Source organism: Doryrhamphus excisus, chromosome 3 (genome assembly GCF_030265055.1).
Source record: "Doryrhamphus excisus isolate RoL2022-K1 chromosome 3, RoL_Dexc_1.0, whole genome shotgun sequence".
Classification (NCBI taxonomy): Eukaryota; Metazoa; Chordata; class Actinopteri; order Syngnathiformes; family Syngnathidae; genus Doryrhamphus; species Doryrhamphus excisus.
Genome location: NC_080468.1, coordinates 8,941,170 through 8,961,831, shown reverse-complemented (window position 1 = coordinate 8,961,831; position 20,662 = coordinate 8,941,170). Strand labels below are relative to the sequence as shown.

At 40.9% G+C, this 20,662-nt stretch overlaps 3 protein-coding genes across 3 annotated transcripts; all 3 read right to left on the bottom strand.

The window, feature by feature from the left end:
- Window positions 1–925: 925 nt before the first annotated feature.
- plk3 (polo-like kinase 3 (Drosophila)) lies at window positions 926–8,721 on the bottom strand. The gene is made up of 15 exons (XM_058066436.1): window positions 8,359–8,721; window positions 7,674–7,781; window positions 7,486–7,602; window positions 7,274–7,403; window positions 7,051–7,138; window positions 5,542–5,637; window positions 5,129–5,327; window positions 4,923–5,049; window positions 4,673–4,788; window positions 4,064–4,184; window positions 3,904–3,987; window positions 3,476–3,638; window positions 2,500–2,629; window positions 2,312–2,422; window positions 926–1,852 (listed from the first exon to the last, which is right to left on the bottom strand). Exons 1-15 carry the CDS (start codon window positions 8,581–8,583, stop codon window positions 1,658–1,660), a joined length of 2,010 nt encoding a protein of 669 aa, XP_057922419.1. The 5' UTR covers window positions 8,584–8,721; the 3' UTR covers window positions 926–1,657.
- A 253-nt stretch (window positions 8,722–8,974) lies between these two features.
- cacybp (calcyclin binding protein) lies at window positions 8,975–11,812 on the bottom strand. The gene is made up of 6 exons (XM_058066439.1): window positions 11,645–11,812; window positions 10,531–10,741; window positions 10,351–10,447; window positions 10,168–10,267; window positions 9,917–10,011; window positions 8,975–9,846 (listed from the first exon to the last, which is right to left on the bottom strand). The coding sequence occupies exons 1-6, from the start codon at window positions 11,660–11,662 to the stop codon at window positions 9,681–9,683; spliced, it is 687 nt and encodes a 228-aa protein (XP_057922422.1). The 5' UTR covers window positions 11,663–11,812; the 3' UTR covers window positions 8,975–9,680.
- Window positions 11,813–11,890: 78 nt separating this feature from the next.
- mrps14 (mitochondrial ribosomal protein S14) lies at window positions 11,891–13,402 on the bottom strand. The gene is made up of 3 exons (XM_058066440.1): window positions 13,241–13,402; window positions 12,635–12,799; window positions 11,891–12,308 (listed from the first exon to the last, which is right to left on the bottom strand). The coding sequence occupies exons 1-3, from the start codon at window positions 13,307–13,309 to the stop codon at window positions 12,126–12,128; spliced, it is 417 nt and encodes a 138-aa protein (XP_057922423.1). The 5' UTR covers window positions 13,310–13,402; the 3' UTR covers window positions 11,891–12,125.
- Between the last annotated feature and the right edge of the window lie 7,260 nt (window positions 13,403–20,662).

The window sequence follows — 20,662 nt, the reverse complement described above, 5'->3', positions numbered from 1 at the left end:
CCCCATACAATACATACAAAAAGTGAGTGGAATTGAACATTTCTTTGTGTCAAGACCGAACATTTACACAATAAATTAAAAAAAAACATGAATAAATAAAAATAAATTAACAGGACTTTATGTGCCAAGAAAATAAAGACTTTTTCCTAAGTTGGCAGATGGCTTTCACAATGGTTTTGAAAACACGACACTTGTACACGACACTTGCATTCCAGATCACAGTTTTGAGGATACAACTCTGGGTCGAGAAAAGCAATGTAAACCGCTAAAAGGATTGCAGTACATGAAGTACAATGTTTTCTTTTTCCACGGTAGATTACTACATTGATAGTTTATTTTAAAAGCTTATACCAGGTAGTGACAGTGTAGTGCTGTTGGACATGCTTTTGGACTTTGTTTCAAGTGCAAAAGTACGTCCAACTGTTAAAAACCCATCAGCTGGACATTCACAAAAAAAGGGTTGTTATTGCACTATACAGACATCCCTCCAAAAGGCACTTTACACCCTCTCCCTCCCCTTTTTTCTAAACCAACTATATTGTTTAGTGGCACATGAGCACACACATTCACCTTATGTGTGATTTTAAAACTTTAAAAGCAAAAAAATGATTTTGGTATTTTGTTAAAAACAAATAAAAGAGGTGATGGCAAAAAAAAAAACGAAGAGGGGTTGCTTTCATTTACAAAAATAGAGGAAAAAAAAAAACAGGCCGTGCATTATTGTGTTGCTCCCATAGGCCTTTAAGTACTCAGTGTACCATGTCAGTGAATGCACCAAACAAAAAGGTGATAATGAGGCACAAGAAGCAATTGCTCTCTGATCTCACCATCAAAATATGGCCAGGAATGTCAACTGTGCATGTGAGGTAAAGATCATAATGTGATCCTATTGCTGGCTCATATCTGTTGGTTTAAAAAAAAAAAAAAAAAAAAAAAAAAAAAAAAAGAATGAACGGGTGCACCGATGACCAGAGGTCAGGAGGGTCGAGGAGTCCGTCTGTTCAATCAAACTTTCTCTAAAATGTTCTGTGCTCTAAAGTCACCCAACCTGTTCAACCCGACTGGTGACCTTGCGGCCACAACGGAACGCTGCTAGATTAAATGTCAGCTGCAATTTAAAGTGTTTTTGTTACACTAGAGACACCACACCTGGCACTAATAGAATCTACGAGAAGAAGCTGAAAGCAGCAGGGCTTGATTGGCACCATAAAACCAAGAAGCAGTGAGGGAGTCGTTGCTAGGTGGCATGTGTGGGTTTTGTTTTTAGGCATCTACATGTGAGGGGATCCATCATCATGTCCTTAAAGAGCACCTTTGAGGCAAATGCTGGACAGGCACAAAGCCTTGAGGCTAAATGCGTCATCTGGCAACTTCCTGCCCGCTTGATCAAATCAACGGGATCATCAGCTGCATCAGCACCGGGTCCAGATGGCAATATTGCTCCGGAAAGTGAAACTGAAGTGGGCTCGTTTTTTTTTTGGCACTGCAAAGAGTCAACCAATGAAACGAAAGACGGTCAAGCCAGTCATTGAGCCTCTCGGACATCAGTTAGCCATTCAATGAGCCTCTAAGGCGTGAGGGGGGGTGGGACACTCAGGCAGCTCGGAAGAAGGTGAGGATGGGGCGGGATTGGGGGATGCACCGGGCGTCATGGCACTCAGGCGTCGGCGTGGTGTTGCAAAAGATGGACCACGTATCGGAGGCGGTGTCGCAGCTCCGAGGTGCAGCCGGTCTCGCTCAGCATGCTGAGGAGGTACGTGTAGGAGACGCGCTCGCGGCTGATGTAAGTCAGCAGGTAGGAGTCAGAAGACTTGCACAGGATGATCTTGGTGTGGTCTGTGTAGAAGTTCACCTGGAAGGAAGCAGAGCGCAGGGTTGAGGATACGATTATCCAAATGATGGATCAGCAATAAATGTGTGAAATTAATCATGTAAACAGGTTGGTGCAATAAATGCATCCTACCAGAAAACATCATTGTTAGATAATTCACTAAAATTGACACCCGTAAGGAAAGCTAATGATAAAAAAGAAACTATGATTGTATATGTACCATATATGCTCCAATTAACAGTCTCAGTCACCAACTACGTTGTCTTCAAAATCAAATAAGTGCCGAGGTCTGATTAGCACCAGGTCAAAAACCACTTTGTCAATAGCATTTGAAATATCATGAATGGTCCTCGTTCAGCAGCTTCATCTACCCTTGCATGCATTAAAGATGTCGGACATTTGTGTTTAAGGCGTGCATGTTACACTTGCAGCCATGTCTACAAACGTATTTGAAGAGAAATAAGAACATGTGGTTCTAACCTGCAGTGTGCCATTGTTGAAGAGCATTACAAGCGCGTGGTCAGTCTTCACCCATTGCAGCAGCAGAGGAGGAGGACCTGGAACTTCATCTTTACAGTGGAGGTCTCCACCCTGCCAATGCACAAAACAGGTCAGTAAGTAGTAAACAACAGAGCCAGCTAAATTAAAAAAAAAACATTTGATAGTACCTCCATGAGATTTTGTTCCATGTAGTTGGCCATGAGCTCTACTATTTGTTTCTGGCTGCGAAGCTGCTCCGGTAGAGAGCTGGCAGGGAAACTAAAGTGCTTCTTGTTGGTCAAGCAGTAGTGGACAGTCCTGTGTAAGCAAATAAAACATTACTATAAAGCAGTGGTCTCAAACACGCGGCCCGCGGGCCAAATGTGGCCCGCAGGACACCAGTTTGATTTAAGTTTGATATGGATGCTGTATGGTATCATGTACCCAGAAAAAATTATTACGTTTGATTAATGTTCATGTTAAAGGTTAAATAACTTAATAGTTATCCTCCCTATCCGTGTGGAAGTGGTAAGTTTTGGGCTTTTTAAGTTTAAGGGAAATAACTTGGAGGCAACCGTTTAGGTCGCTAGCTCTCTAGTTTGCGAGTTAGCATGTGTCTCAAGACGCTGCAGTTGCGCAATATGTTGTAAATAAAAATTTTAAAAAAAGTATAAATGTGAGTTTTGTCATGTCTACAGGGCTCTAATAATGCTTTGTTCATTTTAATCTGAAAACAATAATTTGTCTACCCACCAACTATATGTGGTTTCTTAAGTTTATTATTTGCCGTTTTATTATTATTATTATTAATTACTGATTGATTGATTTTCTTTATTCTTGATTTGTTTATTTATTTTTCATATTTTGTGTAGAAAAATAAAAAGTAAGATATTTGAGAACAGTGGAATGTTTTATCAGAGCTTTTATTGTAGAAAATTGGAACCAAAGCGAAGTTTTTTTAAAATTTTTTTGTTTTTTAATAAATGCGTTTTTTTTTTTTTGAAAACCTGATGCGGCCCAGTTTCACCCAGACCCGAGCTCCAGTGGCACCCAAGTAAATTGAGTTTGAGACCCCTACTATAAAGCTCTGTGTTTGCTTGACTACTGAGAAAAAAAAACACCCAAGAGGTTGTTTGCTCATTTGCATCATCAACTATTACTTACTTGCGTTGGTCACAGAGGCTGAGGTGTGTTCCCTCGTTGAAGAGCACGCCAATGCTTTGGTCTGACAGCTGGTAGCCAAAGCCATATTTGTTGGAATAGTCCACCCATTTAGTCACCCACAGGAAGGACTGTGGCCTGGACAGGCATGGTGGATTTTTGGCAGCTGCACAAATAACAGCGGTAAATAAAAAGGAAACAACAATGCGGGCGGACAACAGAACAGGAAGTCAAATGGAAGCTTATATTCCCAATAGAATTTTACACATAAAGGCTACAAAGGCTTAAGGCTCTCTATAAGCCACATGACTCAGATAGTCCAGGTTTTAGAAAGGGCTTAGACCAGCAAAGAATTTGGCCCAATAAACTGCTCCCATTGTGAGGCAACAGAAAGTAAAAGTGTATTCATGTGATACACAATAAATGCATACCTGCAGGCATAGTAGCCAAGCAGCCATTAAGGACCTTCATGGCACATTCAGACACGGCAGCAGGAGTGAGGACATCTTCACACGCTGGAAAAGGGAAGGAAATGAATCTTGAATAAACAAAATTGATACAAAAAAAAAAAAAGTGAGCACTAGAGCTTACGTTCAGAGCTGCTAGCCATTGTTCCCTTGAAGGAGCGCGAGATAGACTTCCTGGATTCTTCCTCAGCAGGTGTCTGCTCCAGAGGCACTGAGCTGACCAGCTGACTGTTGGGTGAGGGTACCTGAAGAACGAAAAACATATTACCAAACAATCAGTCTCAACATGCATTACAGTTTAGACTTTGTCAAGTTGATTTTTTGAATTCCAAACATCAAGGTTTGCGTCACCATTGATGCGATGACATCACCGTGAAACCATTGCGGCAAGCTCTGCATTGGCGTGTCTTAAAAGGGGACCCATTATGCTCATTTTCTGAACAGAAACCCACATAGAAAGCTTTCTAGATCTTCCAGAATCTGCACCTACTCCGGCTGTATTTTTGTTGGATTTCCAAAACTGTCTAAATTTATTCCACCCATGGCTCTTTGGTTTGTCAAGGGCCAAAACAACAATGTGTGCCAACACCGATGATTTGAACTAGAGAGGCTGAGGGCCATTGGTCCATAAAGAATCATGTATAACAGGACAGGAGTAGATTTAAAAAAAAAAAAAAAAAAAAAAAAGCCAGCGCATACTTTATAAATAGATGATATATAATCTTATATGTACCTCATTTGGTCCCACTGTTTTGTAGCTGATCTGTCGGCTAATCGAGCACTTGACGATGCCAGAAACCAGCTTGGAAATGTCCTTGTCTTCCTTGTCCTCACACAGAGTCTTTTCCACTGCAACAGCAAAAAACGATGAGTCACACATGACGCCTCACTTCAGAAGAGCACCATCATCTCCCACGAGACAGAAGCAGACAAGTGCTGTACAATTACGGTACTTTGAAAAGAAAAGACACTTGAGTGGTTACCCTTTGCTTTCTTCTTGCCAAAGAGGCTCTTGGCCATTTTGGTGAAGAATTTCTTAGCGGGGCTGGGAGGATGGAGCTCAGGGACAGTCAAACAGCTGCTGGGGGGGAGTTTATCTGGAGTAAAACCCTACAGGGACAAGAGAGAAGATGGTAAGAATGAGGTGAAAATGACTTGACGGTGAAAGACCCGGTAAAGTGCGGCTCACTTTGGTGAAGAATTCATGGTTGAGTATTTGATCCAAGGTGAGTCTGTCACTTGGGTTTTTCTGCAGGATGCTCGAGATGAGTTTCTGCGCGGTAGGCGAGAGCGCGGAAGGCAGGTTGTACCGCACTTCCTTTATACACTTGTAGGTCTCTTTGAGGTCAAGAGTCTCAAAAGGGGGGTTGCCGCACATCAGCGTGTACCTGAAAGGAGTGACGGGGAGAAACTGAGGCAACGGCGTCATGACGACTGATGACACAATGTCCTCATTTAGCAACTGGCTGAGGACGTTGGCCATTCATGTTCTGGCTTGCTGAAGACTACAACAGATGTCTTGAGATTCTGACTCAAAAGCAAACAAAGCCTCAAAGGACAACATAGACTTGCTATTTTACACATGACTGATAAATCACTTACATAACACAACCAAGGGCCCAAACGTCGGACTCGGTGCCATGGCCCTGCCTGTTGAGCACCTCAGGGGCCAAGTAGTTGGGCGTCCCGCATATGGTTCTACAATGGACACACAGGGGGATTCTATTCAACATTGGTAATGGTAATGGTTTTATTTCATTTGAACATGCATCAGATTACAATTGAATGCATCACATAATCAGTTCACAGTTCCACATGTCCAAAAGGAGTAGGAAGAAGCAAAGCTTATTAAATCCTACCCCTCCATCTGGTACTTTTACAATCAGTAACTGTTACATTTGTTCACTTCCTGCTTTCCATAATACAGTTTAAGGTTTGTTTTTTTTTACCCCTCCATCCTACCCCTCCATCTGGTACTTTGACAATCAGTAACTGTTACATTTGTTCACTTCCTGCTTTCCATAATAAAGTTTAAGGTTGTTTTTTTTTTAAATAATGCACCTCATACCGAAGTACAAAGTGATATGACCATACAATGACATAATGGGTACCATAGTAACTGTCAATATAGTGATATATAACATAGCACATCATGACTGGTTCAAGACTTCATCCTCTTTTACCCATGTCAAACTTCCACATACATCGCCAACTGCTCTGGTATTCCACAGGAACGTGTCAAACAGATACAGAAACTAGGCTGTAAGCGCAACATTCAACTGCCACTTGGAAACCGGTTTAGTTGGCTGTGCGTTGGACCAGATCCAGTTTGAAGGTTGTGCATGTTGCACAACATGCACACAGAACACAAAGAAAAATGCCATGTGTGCCAATAGCTTGGTAAAGCAAATACTTTGAAGTCTATAGAAACAGATTGTTCAATGTATGCTGGTCGACTCTTAGGAGCTCTCACACACATCTACAGCTTCCTGGCAGTAGCCTGTTTGACAGTTTACTTCTTATATAACACCCATAATTAAGCACATATACATTTTTGTGTTTTGACTTTTAGGATTGTTTCAAGTCTTTGTGCGAGGTGGAATTTTAAACATTGACAAATAGCCTAGTCCAGAACTACATTGTACTGTGATTCCTATATGACAACCCATCACTTCTCTCAAAGAAACAGAACCCAAAATAATCCCCAATGTCAAAAACCATGGTAAACAAATAAAGACATTTGGTATGCTCAGTACAGAGTGTACGACAGATCATTGCAAGCTTGCAAAGTGATGCAATACTTAGGACAATATCTGCATCCAATAACACTGCTTATCTCTTGGCTTTGATATGATAGTCGTTCAATGTCTTGCTTGCGAGACAAAACAATGGCTTTTTGCTATGTCATGAATGAAGAAAATCTATGTGAGAGCAGTCTTACGTGGTTATGATGTTACATCACATACACCAAGACCAATATTTGAACACATTGTTATTTTGACATAGAAAAACCCTGCTTTGCATTTAATGGTTGGGCATGTACACCAGGGACCCAAATGTGCGTCCTTTCAGGGAATTCAAAACACCAGTTTCCCCATAACATCAACATACTTTTTCCTCTGCTCGACTGTCTCCAGCTTGGCAGCAAGGCCAAAGTCCCCCAGTCGGAGCTCCATGTTTTCATTCACAAAGAAGTTGCCTGAAAGAAACAAAAGCATTCCACCCCCCCGGTTCCCATCTCAGTCAGCATTCCACGGCCAAAGTCACAGCAGATACTTTGGATGCTTTCATGCACATTCACAGCATTCTCATCATAGTCCATCTCTCTACCTACCTAGTTTGAGATCTCTGTGCAGGATACCACGGCTGTGGAGGTACTTGAGGCCTGATATGATCTGTCGGAGGTAATACCGTACTTCGGGTTCAGTTAGCGTGTGTCTCGCTTTCCAAATATGTGCGAGGGACTGTTAGAAATAAACATAACATCTTTTAACCATCAGACTCGATATACAAAAGACTGATTTCTGCAGCTGCGTTGTTGCTCACCTTGCGACTACACAGCTCAAGGAATATATAGATATTGTCCTGGTCTTCAAAATGATGGGAGAACTTGACCACGTGCTTGTGCGACAGGGTTTTGTGCAGCTCAATCTCGTTGGTGATCTGCAATGAAAGAAAATATGTAATACGTAATATGTGGAAAATATGTATACGACACCACATGGCGCCTATACCTTTTCCCTCTGGTGCGGCTTGGACACCCGGCTCTGTGGAATCACCTTCACCGCAAACATTTTATTTGTCGTTAGGTCCGTCATCTCATAGCATCGAGCAAAACCACCCTTGAGGAGGAAAAAGATCAGATTAGATTCATTCAATAAACATGATTGGGTTTAAATGGTGGGGGTTGGGGGGGTAAATGTATGCTTTAGCACCAGTTGTTCCTCCTTAAATCATCACTCATATCATGCAAACGCTCAATTCCTAGCAGTGTGGCGTCTGATGCACCAAATGACGCTTTGAGGGATGATGCAGGCCAAGCTGCTGCATTCATTAACCATGAAATAGACGGAGACGTTGTTGGGGGGCTCTGCGGCATCGAGCACAGACACAGACATGACTTGGCCCCTCGCCCGACGCCGCAACATGTTGATGCAGTCGCTTCCTCTAGTTATTTTTTCCTTTTTTGTGACATTTAATAACCTTTATGGGTGCGCCTTTGTATGCTTTATCTAAAATATGAAGGAAAAAAAAGTGCAAACACAACCAAGGGCACACCTTGTGCGTGATTCATTGCGTGTGACATCACATTAGTACAAGTGAGGAGACACACCTGGAACACGGCACAGTGTGATTCTCCCTCTGTCTCTCTCGCTCTCTCTCCCACACACACACACACACACGATTTAAATATCGTACCTTTCCCAAAAGCTTCCCTTTACTGTAAGACCGTCCCGTCCTGGAGTCAGTCACCACCTGTGCCAGCTCCGGTTTGCCTTGTTCCGATTTATTCCTGCCGGTTTTCGACGCCGGAGCTGAAGCTTGCTGCTGCGGGGTTCCACGCTCGGAAGCGGGTTTAAATAATTCCGCATTCATGGTGTGGCACGAAAGACGCTGCGCCGCCGTGAAACAGCCCAGATCCATTCAAACGCGTGTTATATTCCTTTAAGGGTTTTTATTTGGGTTCAGAAATTGATGCGTCAGGTGAGAGTACGTCCTCCTCGGTCTGATGATTCCATTTGGCTTGTCCGGGCAAGGGCGCTTCTAAGCTTATATGGACGCTGTTTGTGACGTCATGCAGAATGGGCGGGTCGCGGCGAGGAGGATGAAGTCCAGACGATTTGCTCATAGCACAGTCACGCCAATCACTATCAATCTGTGATGGGAGAAAAATGTGAATGAACAATGCTGTAGGGACACATACATGTCATAATTATATAAACATAATTAACACTGCCATCTTTTTAGTTGTTCCTTTCGCCATCTGTATCTGGTCCCATCCAGGCCCTATGTTAAAAAACCTTACAAAAGAGAATTATTCGGTTTTGTACCTTTTATTGGAACATTGCTGCCATCTGGTGGACAAAAGGAGCACTGACTCAATAGCGCCGCCTGTGTCCAGTTTGTAGAAGTTGAGCGTCTCTGAGCAACCATCTCCAAAGCTTTTTCAGTACAATACAATGAACGGAATATACTGTATTATTAAAATTAAAATGTAGACAAAACACCATAAATGAAAGTGTCACACAATTGCATTTATAATAACTGCATGCATGGACAACCTGAAATGTGGTTTAACAATAATTTGACTCTTTTTGTTTGTTTGTTTTTTAAGAAAACCAAGTCAACAAAGAAAATTTAACAGAAAATCACACATTGCAGTATGTTGTTTGAAAACATGTTACTTGAAACCACTCAAGATGAAATACATGAATTAAACAATGGTTTTTAAATATCTATAACTACTAAATGACAATCATTTTTGAACATGTTTAATATGATAATTACTTCCTCTTGGCTATATCATAATATACTAAAAGGGGTGGGAGGACGCCCTCTACTGGTTGTTGATATAGTAAAGCATCGCAGTGTGTGCTGACACTTCATGGATGGAAAGCACAACATATTGGTAGGAATGCATTGCACATATGAATGCATGGAATGGACAGATAAATTCAAACATTACATTCAGTCATTTCAAGTTGGATTTAGACCTCTTATGGAAGAGCGGCGATTGTAGCTCAAAAATCCATCATGCCTTCTTCTCCTCTTATTTTCTTCTCTTGAGATTCTGACCAGGCTTTGTTGATGGTTCTCTTCATCTCGTCGTCGCCCTCGGAGTAGATCTTCTTCAGCATGTTCATCAGGCCCTCGCTGGGGTCTGCGTTCTCATCCATATTGGGTTTACTGTTGAGGGGGCAAAACGTGAAGTATTGGTGCCCCAAAAATGATCGTATGGGAGCAGACAGTGACTTACTCTTTCTCCTTAGACTGTTTTTCCACCTTTGTGAGGCACTCCCATTTTGTTGTCGTCTGCTTCTTACACATGATCAGAACCATGTCGGTTTTGATCTGTGGGAACACAATGTTCTTCATTGTAAAACATTCAAACACATTTCAAAACTCTTCTATGTAGCATAAATATGCCTCTTTTCGAGTCTTTATTTTACAGACTAAAATGAAAGCATGTTTTGCTCTACTCAATGAGCAATCAATCTCTCTTCTCACCTTGGTGCAGCTGTTCTTTTCATCGATGGGACATAACAGATTGAGAATAGTCATCTGGTGATTTTTCCCGTCGAGATCCTTCACAAGCACAGAAAATGACCTGCAGCAGAGCAAGCTTGTTCTTTTTTTTGTTCAAGCATGATATATATTTGATGTTGTAGCCGTCAGACATTATATACATACCTTTCTGTAAAATTCACCTCTACGTTCTCTGATGGAATCTTATGCACATTTTTTAATGTGAGGTAAATTTTCACAAACTTCTCTGACTGGTCCCATGCTGCATTGGAGGCAAAGAGGATATCACACACTGGTAGATAAACATGACAGGTAATGCATTTAGACACAGAAGGTGTCTCCTACCGTAGTTGGTGATCTTGACTGTATAAGTCGCTTTCGAGGGCGCAGCTGGGTCAGCGTCTCTCCGGGCTTGTTGCTCTTTCTGTTGACGCTTGACAGCGATCTCCTTCTCAAGCTTCTTCTGCTCTTGCTTGAGGAGTTCCTGCACCCTTGTCCTCTCGGCCTTCTCCAGAAGAGACTTCAGCTCCTGCAAGTCTGCCTCCAACTGGTTGATCTGATTTGAGGGAAACAATTAGGTCATTATTTACTAACTCACCAGCATAAAATGATATCACACATAAATCCCCAAATACAATGCAAGGTATCTCCAAATTACACACATTATTTATGGTTTCTAATTCATTCTAAATACTTGTAGTATTGTGAAATAACATTAGGTAAGGACTCAGTAAAGTCATTGATCCCCTGAAAGTGGCAGTAATAATCAAGCAGTCTAGTGGTCTTATTAATTAGATGAATTTTTAAAAAAATGCATTTAGTGTTTTATGCCCTTTGTGTGTAAGATGTACAGTGTGAGTGACTTCGAACTTGATTTAGGTGTAACATCTGACTTACGTCAGGATCACAACTTGTACATAACCCGACGACTACCTGTAGAAATCTACTGTGACCAAACGTTTGAGCAAAACTATAGAAACATGTTCATGAGTTTCTGGCTTATATCATTGCCTAAATAAAAGACAGTTGGAAGGGAGAATATTTTTTTAAAATTCACTTTCACGGTACATGTTAGAACATTAGCTAAATTGTGCTAGCAAACGCCCGCCACGCTAATTACAGACTCAAACAATGAGCACCAACATTCCAAATTGGCAAATACAAAAAAAAATCAACCATTTTGTACTGTTTCAATAAGCTAACAGAAGAAGCACAATGGGACTGACACAAGCACATGTGAGTGGGCATTGCCATGAACGTAGGTCGCACTAAATGTACTAAAACAGGGATAAAATGACGCAGATAACACCAGCTAGCACAATGCATTGTACTTCATTGTAGGGAACTAGTTTGGCTAGCATGTGAAGCACTAGTTTGATTTGAATATGCCGTGATGAGCTTCATCACATATAAATGGTTCTCTGGAACAAACATTACATAGATAAGTTGTATTACGTACCTGCTCGGTTACATCCATTTAGAACTTGTGTTTTAAGTTTTATGTTTCAGCGATGATGTCTGCTAATCTGCTCTAGCACGGACATGAAGCGCCGCTTTCTCCTTCGTGACAGTTACCGGCGTGTCATCAAGCATGTGGTGGCTCTAACGCCACCTATGGGATATTAGCGGTACTAAAACAACTTTTTCCATTCATTGTATGTGGCTGAAAAAAAGCTTTTCTCTTAAGAAGAAAAGACACACCGAATAATGTAAATATGTATTTATTGAATCATCTTTGTTCATATTAGATGATCACATTAACTGCCATTTCTCATGAGGTTGTTGGGAAGAACAAAAAAAATCACTGCCCCAAAACATTTAGAATACAACATTTTGTTGGAAGGGCTGAAAGGCTCCCCTGCACAATAAACGGTTTCTTGAAATGTCCCCCCAAAAAGTCTGTGCCAATGACAACATTGCTTCGACTTAGTCCTCCTAAGTCACCACCTTGCTCTCTGAATCCCAGACAATTGGCTGTAGTCCGCCAGGTGACGAAAGACAATCCGGCTGAGTCTCCACCTGCGTTTCACTCCTCTCGGTCGGGATGTCATCACACACCTGTTGCGGATTCTCACAGGACATGAGTCTCGGGGTAATGTTGAAATTTCTTTATCCGCTAACTCCTGGAAGAATTGTGGAGGAAAAAAAACATTTGGACACATGCAAAATGTTGTAAAATGCTACTGTCATTTGAATTTCTGTAGTACTTTTATATTTTGGCCATGTAGTATCTTATAATCTATTATTGCCCATTTGTTTCAACATATGTAGCAATTATTGTGTGTACTATCAAAGTAAATACGACATGTTAAAAATGTCCTGCTCTCCAAAATAATCATATATACTTTATGTCACACTGTACAGCTATAGTTATCTACATGAGTGTACATACAGCAATCATGTGTTTAAAAGACAGTCCTACGCCCATGTTGAAAATGTTGCATTGTACCTGAAGTTCCTTTGGTAAGATGGTGTTTTTCCTCAGTGAATTGATGCGTAACCTCTCATCAGCATAATCAAAAGCCATCTGTCTTCTTTTGACATCCCTCAGCATCTTCCAGTCGACGTAGTAACCCCTTACTTGCTCCACAGCGCCCCAACAGATCCTCAGTGCCTGCATACAGTGTTCAAGCGGTTGTTGTGATGAATAATAATGAACTTAACCTGGTATCACATACTTAAACACTTAACTTATTGACGTTGAGTAATGTGGTGGTTGTAGTACACATTACAAGTGTATGTATGTGTATGTCTCATAACGCTTACACTATAGCTTTCGGGGTATTACTACTTCTGGAACGCATACAAAAGGTACCCTATTTAAGGTACCCATTTAAACTTTGCCTAAACCAAGAGTAAATGAAGTCTTTCCCACAAACACTCCGCCAGATAGTTCGACTGAAATGACAAGACCACCGTCAACAGCTAACTACTAGCATAGCATGCTATTAGCGTCCTCAAATAATGTCCGCATTATTTTCGACTCCGTCGAGTAAAACCGAGTAAAACACTCATAAGACGAACCCAACATGTTCCTGTAAATACAATACAATACCTGCTTCGGAGCACAGACACTAGAATAAAGGGCATTGAAGCCCATCCGGTGTATAAGGTGAGCTGCCATGTTGAATGTTGCATTACTCTTCGTTGAAACTGAGCTTCAATGGTTAAAAATAATGTCGCCCCCTATCGACCAGGAGGGTGAATAAACAAATTTCTTTGCGACAGTCTGAATGAACGGTTTTATTTGGTGATATCAGTTATGGATTTTAAGATTAAAAATCTATAAAATTAACATTAAGAAGCTTCTATAATAATGTACAACCATAAAGGAATATCGAGTTAAAAAGTTGACTGAAACATTTGCACTGCATTTGCGTAACACGATTGGCAAAATTGTATATGTACTTATCATAACCAGCAGAGGGCAATGTGTATCTAGCAAAAACAAACACCGGGCATTGCAGTCACTGATAAATCGAACTGTGGAATGTTCTACTATGACCTTCCAACCTCAAAACGTCTTCATGGAGTGGTGTGTCTCTTTCTAGATACCTTTTATAATTCTCTCTATGTCTTTAGTCACCTCATATTTCTTGAAAAATAGATTGAAGCTTGATGAGCATCTCTAATCCAAACCACATGCGAGTCTGCAAACATCTCAAGTGGTGCCATCACATTTAAGCAGGATTTTATATGCTTTTCTTCATTAGAAACCTCCTCGTCCGCAGCCGCTCGCCTACTCGTGTCCGCCCATGCATGTTAGCTCAAAATCAATTCCTCATTCTGTGTCTGGAACTCATAATGGATTAGTGAAACTGCTAATCAATTGTAGATAATACTTTCATTTGTACTGAGTGTCCGTGAGGTGATAAAAAGGTGGGGGCGGTGGTGTTCAAGGTAGCATGATAGGTTGACTGGAAATGAAAAGATGCAGGCAATGCTTGTCTTTGAAAGAAATGGTCCATTAGGTCTTCATGCTTGTTTGTGAAAAGAGTGTCTAGCAACTGAAGACTGACAAGAGGCTTTAATGAAGGAGCAAGGAAATGAGCGCCTCCACCTCACATCTGCACCAGCTTCGTTTAAAATGTCATTTATGACACATTGCTTGATTTTAAGACTCGCTGTACTTTTCTTTTATTTCCACTATCTCTCCTTTTCCTTGCCTTGCATCCCTCTTTCCCTCTGCTGTGTTTGTGTGCTAGCAGCCTTTCATTTCAGCCAGCCCCCGAGTTGTCGACTGATTGAAGATAATTACAGCTATTTGACTGCGGCTTTCACAGCTTGGCCTTTCTGAGGGCAACATGACAAGCTGAAGCTCAGGCTGGTGTATTCACCTCAAGGAAAACTGCAATTTTTATTTAGAATTTTGCCCATCATTCAAAATCCTTATGGGAAACATGACCATACATGTCTGTCCCTTTCCTGTCCGGGCCCTAAAGAGAGAAAACAAGTTAGCATGTGGGAGCTAACAATGCACGTAACTGGACTCACCTATTTAGACTAGACCAGGGGTCTCAAACATGCGGCCCACAGGACACTAGTTTGAGGCCCCTGCCTTGATATGAAAGTTTAATGTTAGTGCGGCCCGTGCAAGTTTGATATGGATGCTGTATGGTATCATGTACCCAGAAAAAATTATTACGTTTGATTAATGTTCATGTTAAAGGTTAAATAACTGTTATAGTTATCCTCCCTATCCGTGTGGAAGTGGTAAGTTTTTGGCTATTTAAGTTTAAAGGAAATAACTTGAAGGCTACCGTTTAGGTCGCTAGCTCTCTAGTTTGCGAGTTAGCATGTGTCTCAAGACCCTGCAGTTGCGCAATATGTTGTAAATAAAAAAAGTATAAATGTGACTATAGTCGTGTTTTGTCATGTCTACAGGGTTCTAATAATGCTTTGTTCATTTTAATCTGAAAAAAATAATTTGTCTACCCACCAACTATATGTGGTTTCTTAAGTTTTTATTATTTGCCGTTTTATTATTGTTACTATATTTATTTATTACTGATTGATTTTCTTTATTCTTGATTTGTTTATTTATTTTTCATCTTATTTTGTGCAGAAAAATAAAAATTAAGATATTTGACAACAGTGGAATGTTTTATCAGAGCTTTTATTGTAGAAAATCGGAACCAAAGCACTGACAAAGTTTGTTTATTTTTCTGTTTTTAATAAATGCGTTTGGGTTTTTTTTGGAAAACCTGATGCGGCCCAGCCTTGCCCAGACCCTAGCTCCAGTGGCCCCCAGGTAAATTGAGTTTGAGACCCCTGGACTAGGCCAAGCTACAGCAATATTGTTATTGCAGCAGCTAACATGAGTCTCATCATCACTCAACAACACGCCTCAAGCCACTACAGAGCGGTAACACCACCTCCTGGAGCTGCTACTACGTTGTGCGAGTTTGGAAAAGTTAACACTGGGTTATAAATCATGCCCCGTGCATGTATTTGTTAGAATAAAATGTAAATACAATTATTATTTTATTTGTTATCACCCTTATATCAATTTGCTTAGATAATAGAGATATTGTTTGAATGTGCTGAAGAAGGAATGTTCCCGTGACCCTGATCAGAGACCCCCAGCGACCCCCAGGTCCTGGAGGTGCCTGGATGCGCCAACAGCGACCCTGCAGATGCTCATGTTAATCCTACAAGAATGTGTCAAGATAAGAACTCATAAAACAATAAAAGTAATTGCTCTCACATACACACACACACGTAGAGAAACAAATACAGCTCGTGCACCTGCCCCCCCCCCCCCCCCCCCCCCCCCCCCAGAGTTGCACGACCATGTAGTAGGGACCCCCGAAAGTCTCTTCTGTATTTCTGCATTTAAGTGTTTTTACAAGTGTCACAGGAGTTTGAACCTTACAGTATTCTAGAAGGTTGTGGAAAGAAGCCAAAAAGTTGGTCAACTTTGAGGCTCCACACGATTACCAACTAAATACCGGAATGGACTGAAGCAGTGAATACTGGCTCTCAACTTAGACCCATTAACATCGCTATAAAACTCAACAATATGTTTGTTTGTTCTCAGAAATGTTGTTGTGAAAGATCCAGCCATTCCATCAGTCGGCATCCCAATGAGAATGGACATTGTTATTGGCTTTGTTTGGCTTGAAATAAGCTGTGAAGATAAATGTTTAAAAGATGAGTAGCTCTTGGTCATTTTTATTTTGTTAAAGTAGCTCTTCTTCTTTCTCTTTTGGCTTTTTTCTTCATTGGTCGCCACAGCAACTCAGTCTCCTCCATCCAACCCTGTCTTCTGCATTTGTCTCTCTCACACCAAACTACCCTCATGTCCTCCTTCGCTACATCCAGAAACCTCCTCTTTGGTCTTCCTCTAACGCCTCCTACCTGGCAGCATCTTTCTACAAATATATTCACTATCTCTCCTCTGGACATGTCCCAACCATCTCAGTCTGGCCGATAACTGACTTTATCTCCAAGGCCTCTAACATGTAATGTCCCTCTGATGTACTCGTTCCTGATCCTATCCATCCTGGTCACTCCCAATGAAAACCTCAGCATCCTCATCTCTGCTACCTCCAGTTCTGCTTCCTATCTTTTCCTCAGTGGCACTGTCTCTAGACCAGGGGTCTTAAACTCAATTTACCTGGGGGCCACTGGAGCTAGGGTCTGGGTGAGGCTGGGCTGCATCAGGTTCTCCCAAAAAAAAAAAAAAAAACACATTTATTAAAAACAGAAAAATGAATAAACTTTGCTTTGGTTCCGATTTTCTACAAGAAAAGCTCTGATAAAACATTCCACTGTTCTCAAATATCTTCATTTTTATTTTTCTACACAAAATAGGAACAAGAAAAAAGAAAATCAATCAATCAGTAATAAATAAATAAATATAATAATAATAATAAAACGGCAAACAATAAAAACTTAAGAAACCACATATAGTTGGTGGGTAGACAAATTATTTTTTTCAGATTAAAATGAACAAAGCATTATTAGAGCCCTGTAGACATGACAAAACACGACTACAGTCACATTTATACTTTTTTTATTTACAACATATTGCGCAACTGCAGGGTCTTGAGACACATGCTAACTCGCAAACTAGAGAGCTAGCGACCTAAACGGTTGCCTCCAAGTTATTTCCCTTAAACTTAAAAAGCCCAAAACTTACCACTTCCACACGGATAGGGAGGATAACTATTAACAGTTATTTAACCTTTAACATGAACATTAATCAAACGTAATAATTTTGGGTACATTCTGGGTACATGATACCATACAGCATCCATATCAAACTTGCGCGGGCCGCACTAACTTTAAACTTTCATATCAAGGCGGGGGCCTCAAACTAATGTCCTGCGGAACACATATGGCCTGCGGGCCGCGTGTTTGAGACCCCTGCTCTAGACCAAACAAGATGGCTGGTCTCACCACAGTTTTGTGTACCTTTCCTTTCATTTTAGCTGAAACTCTTCTATCACATATCATACCTGACACTTTTCTCCTGGATTATCGGGATCGGCTGCATAAAACCGGAAAATCGGAACATCCCTAATTTTGACATAACTGCTTTTAACATGATGAAGATAATGCGATAATGATATCGTTAACAATACACATGTCGACATAAATGGACCGATTATTCATGGAAATTGCTTCTCGGGTCACAAATTTTATGTTGACAAAAGCGGTCAACGATGTACGTCGACGTCACCTTAAGGTTGACTTTGACATCAATAAGGTCAACTTAATCAGGTTCCATTATGTTCTCTGAGGGCAGGCCACATTTGAAGATGATTTTGTGTGTAAAAATGAAGCTCCATGCTGGTTTTTGGAGTCTAATCCACTTTTAAATGGATGTAATTGTCGTCAATCTGTTGTGTACTTGCCTCTCAGCACAGTTCTCCTGTACATCCAGAGCTAGAATGAGTAAGACTCTTTATGATGGCGGTTCTGCCCATCTTTCTTTTTGCCCACTGGCTGCTTGTCACTACTTTGCCTCCTTTTATTTGTCTCCTTGTTGTCTTCTTCACTCCCTAGCCCCCCCATCGCCTCTGTCATCTGCTGCTTACATAATGAAAGCTGTGTGCACTGACAGTACAGTCTCGAGCCCTGGTCGCATCCCTCAGTCAACAGGAACCCTCCTTCTGTCTGTCTCCTTGTTTGGCAGGGGAAGCCATGACAGCTGCATATACTCCAGCGCAGGCAAGTGGATACTAGCAGAAATGATGAAAGGAGGAAAGGAGGAGACGCACACATGCTCCTTCTTTCCTCTTCTTTCTCCCACAGCACTATTGGACCCCATATTTCATCACATGAATGATATGTTAGATTCTGTTGTCCCCCACATACTGTACATAGTGTACACTGCACAACATAATGACAAAATGAGCCTTATTCTTGTATTGGATCAATATTGTGCAGATTGTTCAAATAATAATAATAATAAGGGTAGCGGTTGGTCGGTGCATGTTAAACAAAGCCCCAGCATGATTAAGGCAAGAACATTATTGAAGCTGAATATTCTGATAAGTGATGATAAAGTGTGATGGTGGAAATGTAATAATGAACCTGTGTAGAGAATTGCATCAAATAGAGAGCTTTATTGCCTTTGCTGCAGAACAAAGAAAGGGGGTCTCAAACTCAATTTACTTGGGGGCCACTGGAGCTCGGGTCTGGGTGAGACTGGCCCGCATCAGGTTTTCAAAAAAAAAAAAAAACAACAAAAAAACGCATTTATTAAAAACAAAAAGATTTTTAAAACTTTGCTTTGGTTTCGATTTTCTACAATAAAATCTCTGATAAAACATTCCACTGTTCTCAAATATCTTACTTTTTATTTTTCTACACAAAATAAGATGAAAAGTAAATAAACAAATCAAGAATAAAGAAAATCAATCAGTAATAAATAAATAAATATAATAATAATAATAATAAAACGGCAAATAATAAAAACTTAAGAAACCACATATAGTTGGTGGGTAGACAAATTATTTTTTTCAGATTAAAATGAACAAAGCATTATTAGAGCCCTGTAGACATGACAAAACACGACTACAGTCACATTTATACTTTTTTTATTTACAACATATTGCGCAACTGCAGGGTCTTGAGACACATGCTAACTCGCAAACTAGAGAGCTAGCGACCTAAACGGTAGCCTCCAAGTTATTTCCTTTAAACTTAAAAAAGCCAAAAACTTACCACTTCCACACGGATAGGGAGGATAACTATTAACAGTTATTTAACCTTTAACATGAACATTAATCAAACGTAATAATTTTTTCTGGGTACATGATACCATACAGCATCCATATCAAACTTGCGCGGGCCGCACTAACATTAAACTTTCATATCAAGGCGGGGGCCTCAAACTAGTGTCCTGTGGGCCACATTTGGCCCGCGGGCCGTGTGTTTGAGACCCCCTGCTCTACATGTTTTCTACATGAGGGGTGTCCTAACTGTTTCTAGTGAGGCATTTTATTCTACGTTTACATTAACCCATGTAGACAGCCTGCCTCTTAGCTCTGTGTTATCAGTGACATTAGAAGTTTTAGATTTTTTCCCCCTTAAACCATCTTAAAGCCTTCTCTCCTCCCTCTTTGCCACTTGCGCCGGTGGGAGGTACGTAGGTGTGGGTACGCAAGGCAGGTGCGCTCCTTCGCCTGCTCTACGAAATTAGAGCCCACAGTAGAAGAATACACTTGCACTATGTAATAAATCCAATCCACGAGCTCAATCACAAATTCTGCTTTTTTTATATATATATTATAACACTCAACAATATTCATTATTGTGGTAGTGGTTATACTGTGATGGAAAAGTGCTCTGCATCACAATTTCTAATATTCGTGCCCTTTTCATTAACCAAAAGGTCGTCTTTTGTGTTTTTCCACTATTTCGAGTCAATCTCATGTTTTTAGACATACTAGACATAGATTTTCTTTATTGTCATTGCACAATAACACAGCAGTGAAATTGCCAACGAAATGCCGTTGCCTGGCTCCCGTGTAATAATAAATAATAAATGATAAATAATAATGTGGAGAATAAATAGATGACATTAAATATGAACAACAATGTACAGCGTAAACAGTAATTTGTATAAATAATTTAAATAATTTACAATAAATAATAATTTAAAATTTTGGTTGTGCGTGTGGGCAGGTAGAGGGGCTTATTTGGCATTGAGCAGTCTGATGGCCAGGGGGAAGTAGCTGTCTCTAAACCTGGTTGTTCTACAGCGGATGCCTGCAGAGTCTTCTCCCCGATGCCAGGCGAGAAAACAGTCCATGTTGGGGGTGTGTGGGGTCAGAGCAGATCCGACGGGCTCTTGATACGCAGCGGGTGTTCCAATGATCTTCTCCGCTGTCCTCACCACTCTCTGCAGTAACATCCAGTCCGAGGCCTTGCAGCTCCCAGACCAGACGGAGATGCAGCTGGTCAGCAGGCTCTTGATGGTCCCTCTGTAGAAAGTGTTCAGGATAGGAGGGGAGAGGGAGGC

Excerpts from the sequence above, each read along its gene's own strand:
- plk3 (XM_058066436.1), bottom strand. The coding sequence starts at position 8,583 with ATGGATCTGGGCTGTTTCACGGCGGCGCAGCGTCTTTCGTGCCACACC. Across the intron at positions 7,782-8,358 it reads AAGGGAAGCTTTTGGGAAAG|GGTGGTTTTGCTCGATGCTA; the intron begins GTACGATATTTA and ends TTCCTCCTCAAG. Across the intron at positions 3,639-3,903 it reads CTTGGCTACTATGCCTGCAG|CTGCCAAAAATCCACCATGC; the intron begins GTATGCATTTAT and ends TTATTTGTGCAG.
- cacybp (XM_058066439.1), bottom strand. Across the intron at positions 10,268-10,350 it reads GAGGTGAATTTTACAGAAAG|GTCATTTTCTGTGCTTGTGA; the intron begins GTATGTATATAA and ends GCTCTGCTGCAG. Across the intron at positions 9,847-9,916 it reads AAACAGTCTAAGGAGAAAGA|TAAACCCAATATGGATGAGA; the intron begins GTAAGTCACTGT and ends CCCCCTCAACAG.
- mrps14 (XM_058066440.1), bottom strand. The coding sequence starts at position 13,309 with ATGGCAGCTCACCTTATACACCGGATGGGCTTCAATGCCCTTTATTCT. Across the intron at positions 12,800-13,240 it reads GTGTCTGTGCTCCGAAGCAG|GCACTGAGGATCTGTTGGGG; the intron begins GTATTGTATTGT and ends CACTGTATGCAG. Across the intron at positions 12,309-12,634 it reads TCTTACCAAAGGAACTTCAG|GAGTTAGCGGATAAAGAAAT; the intron begins GTACAATGCAAC and ends CAATTCTTCCAG.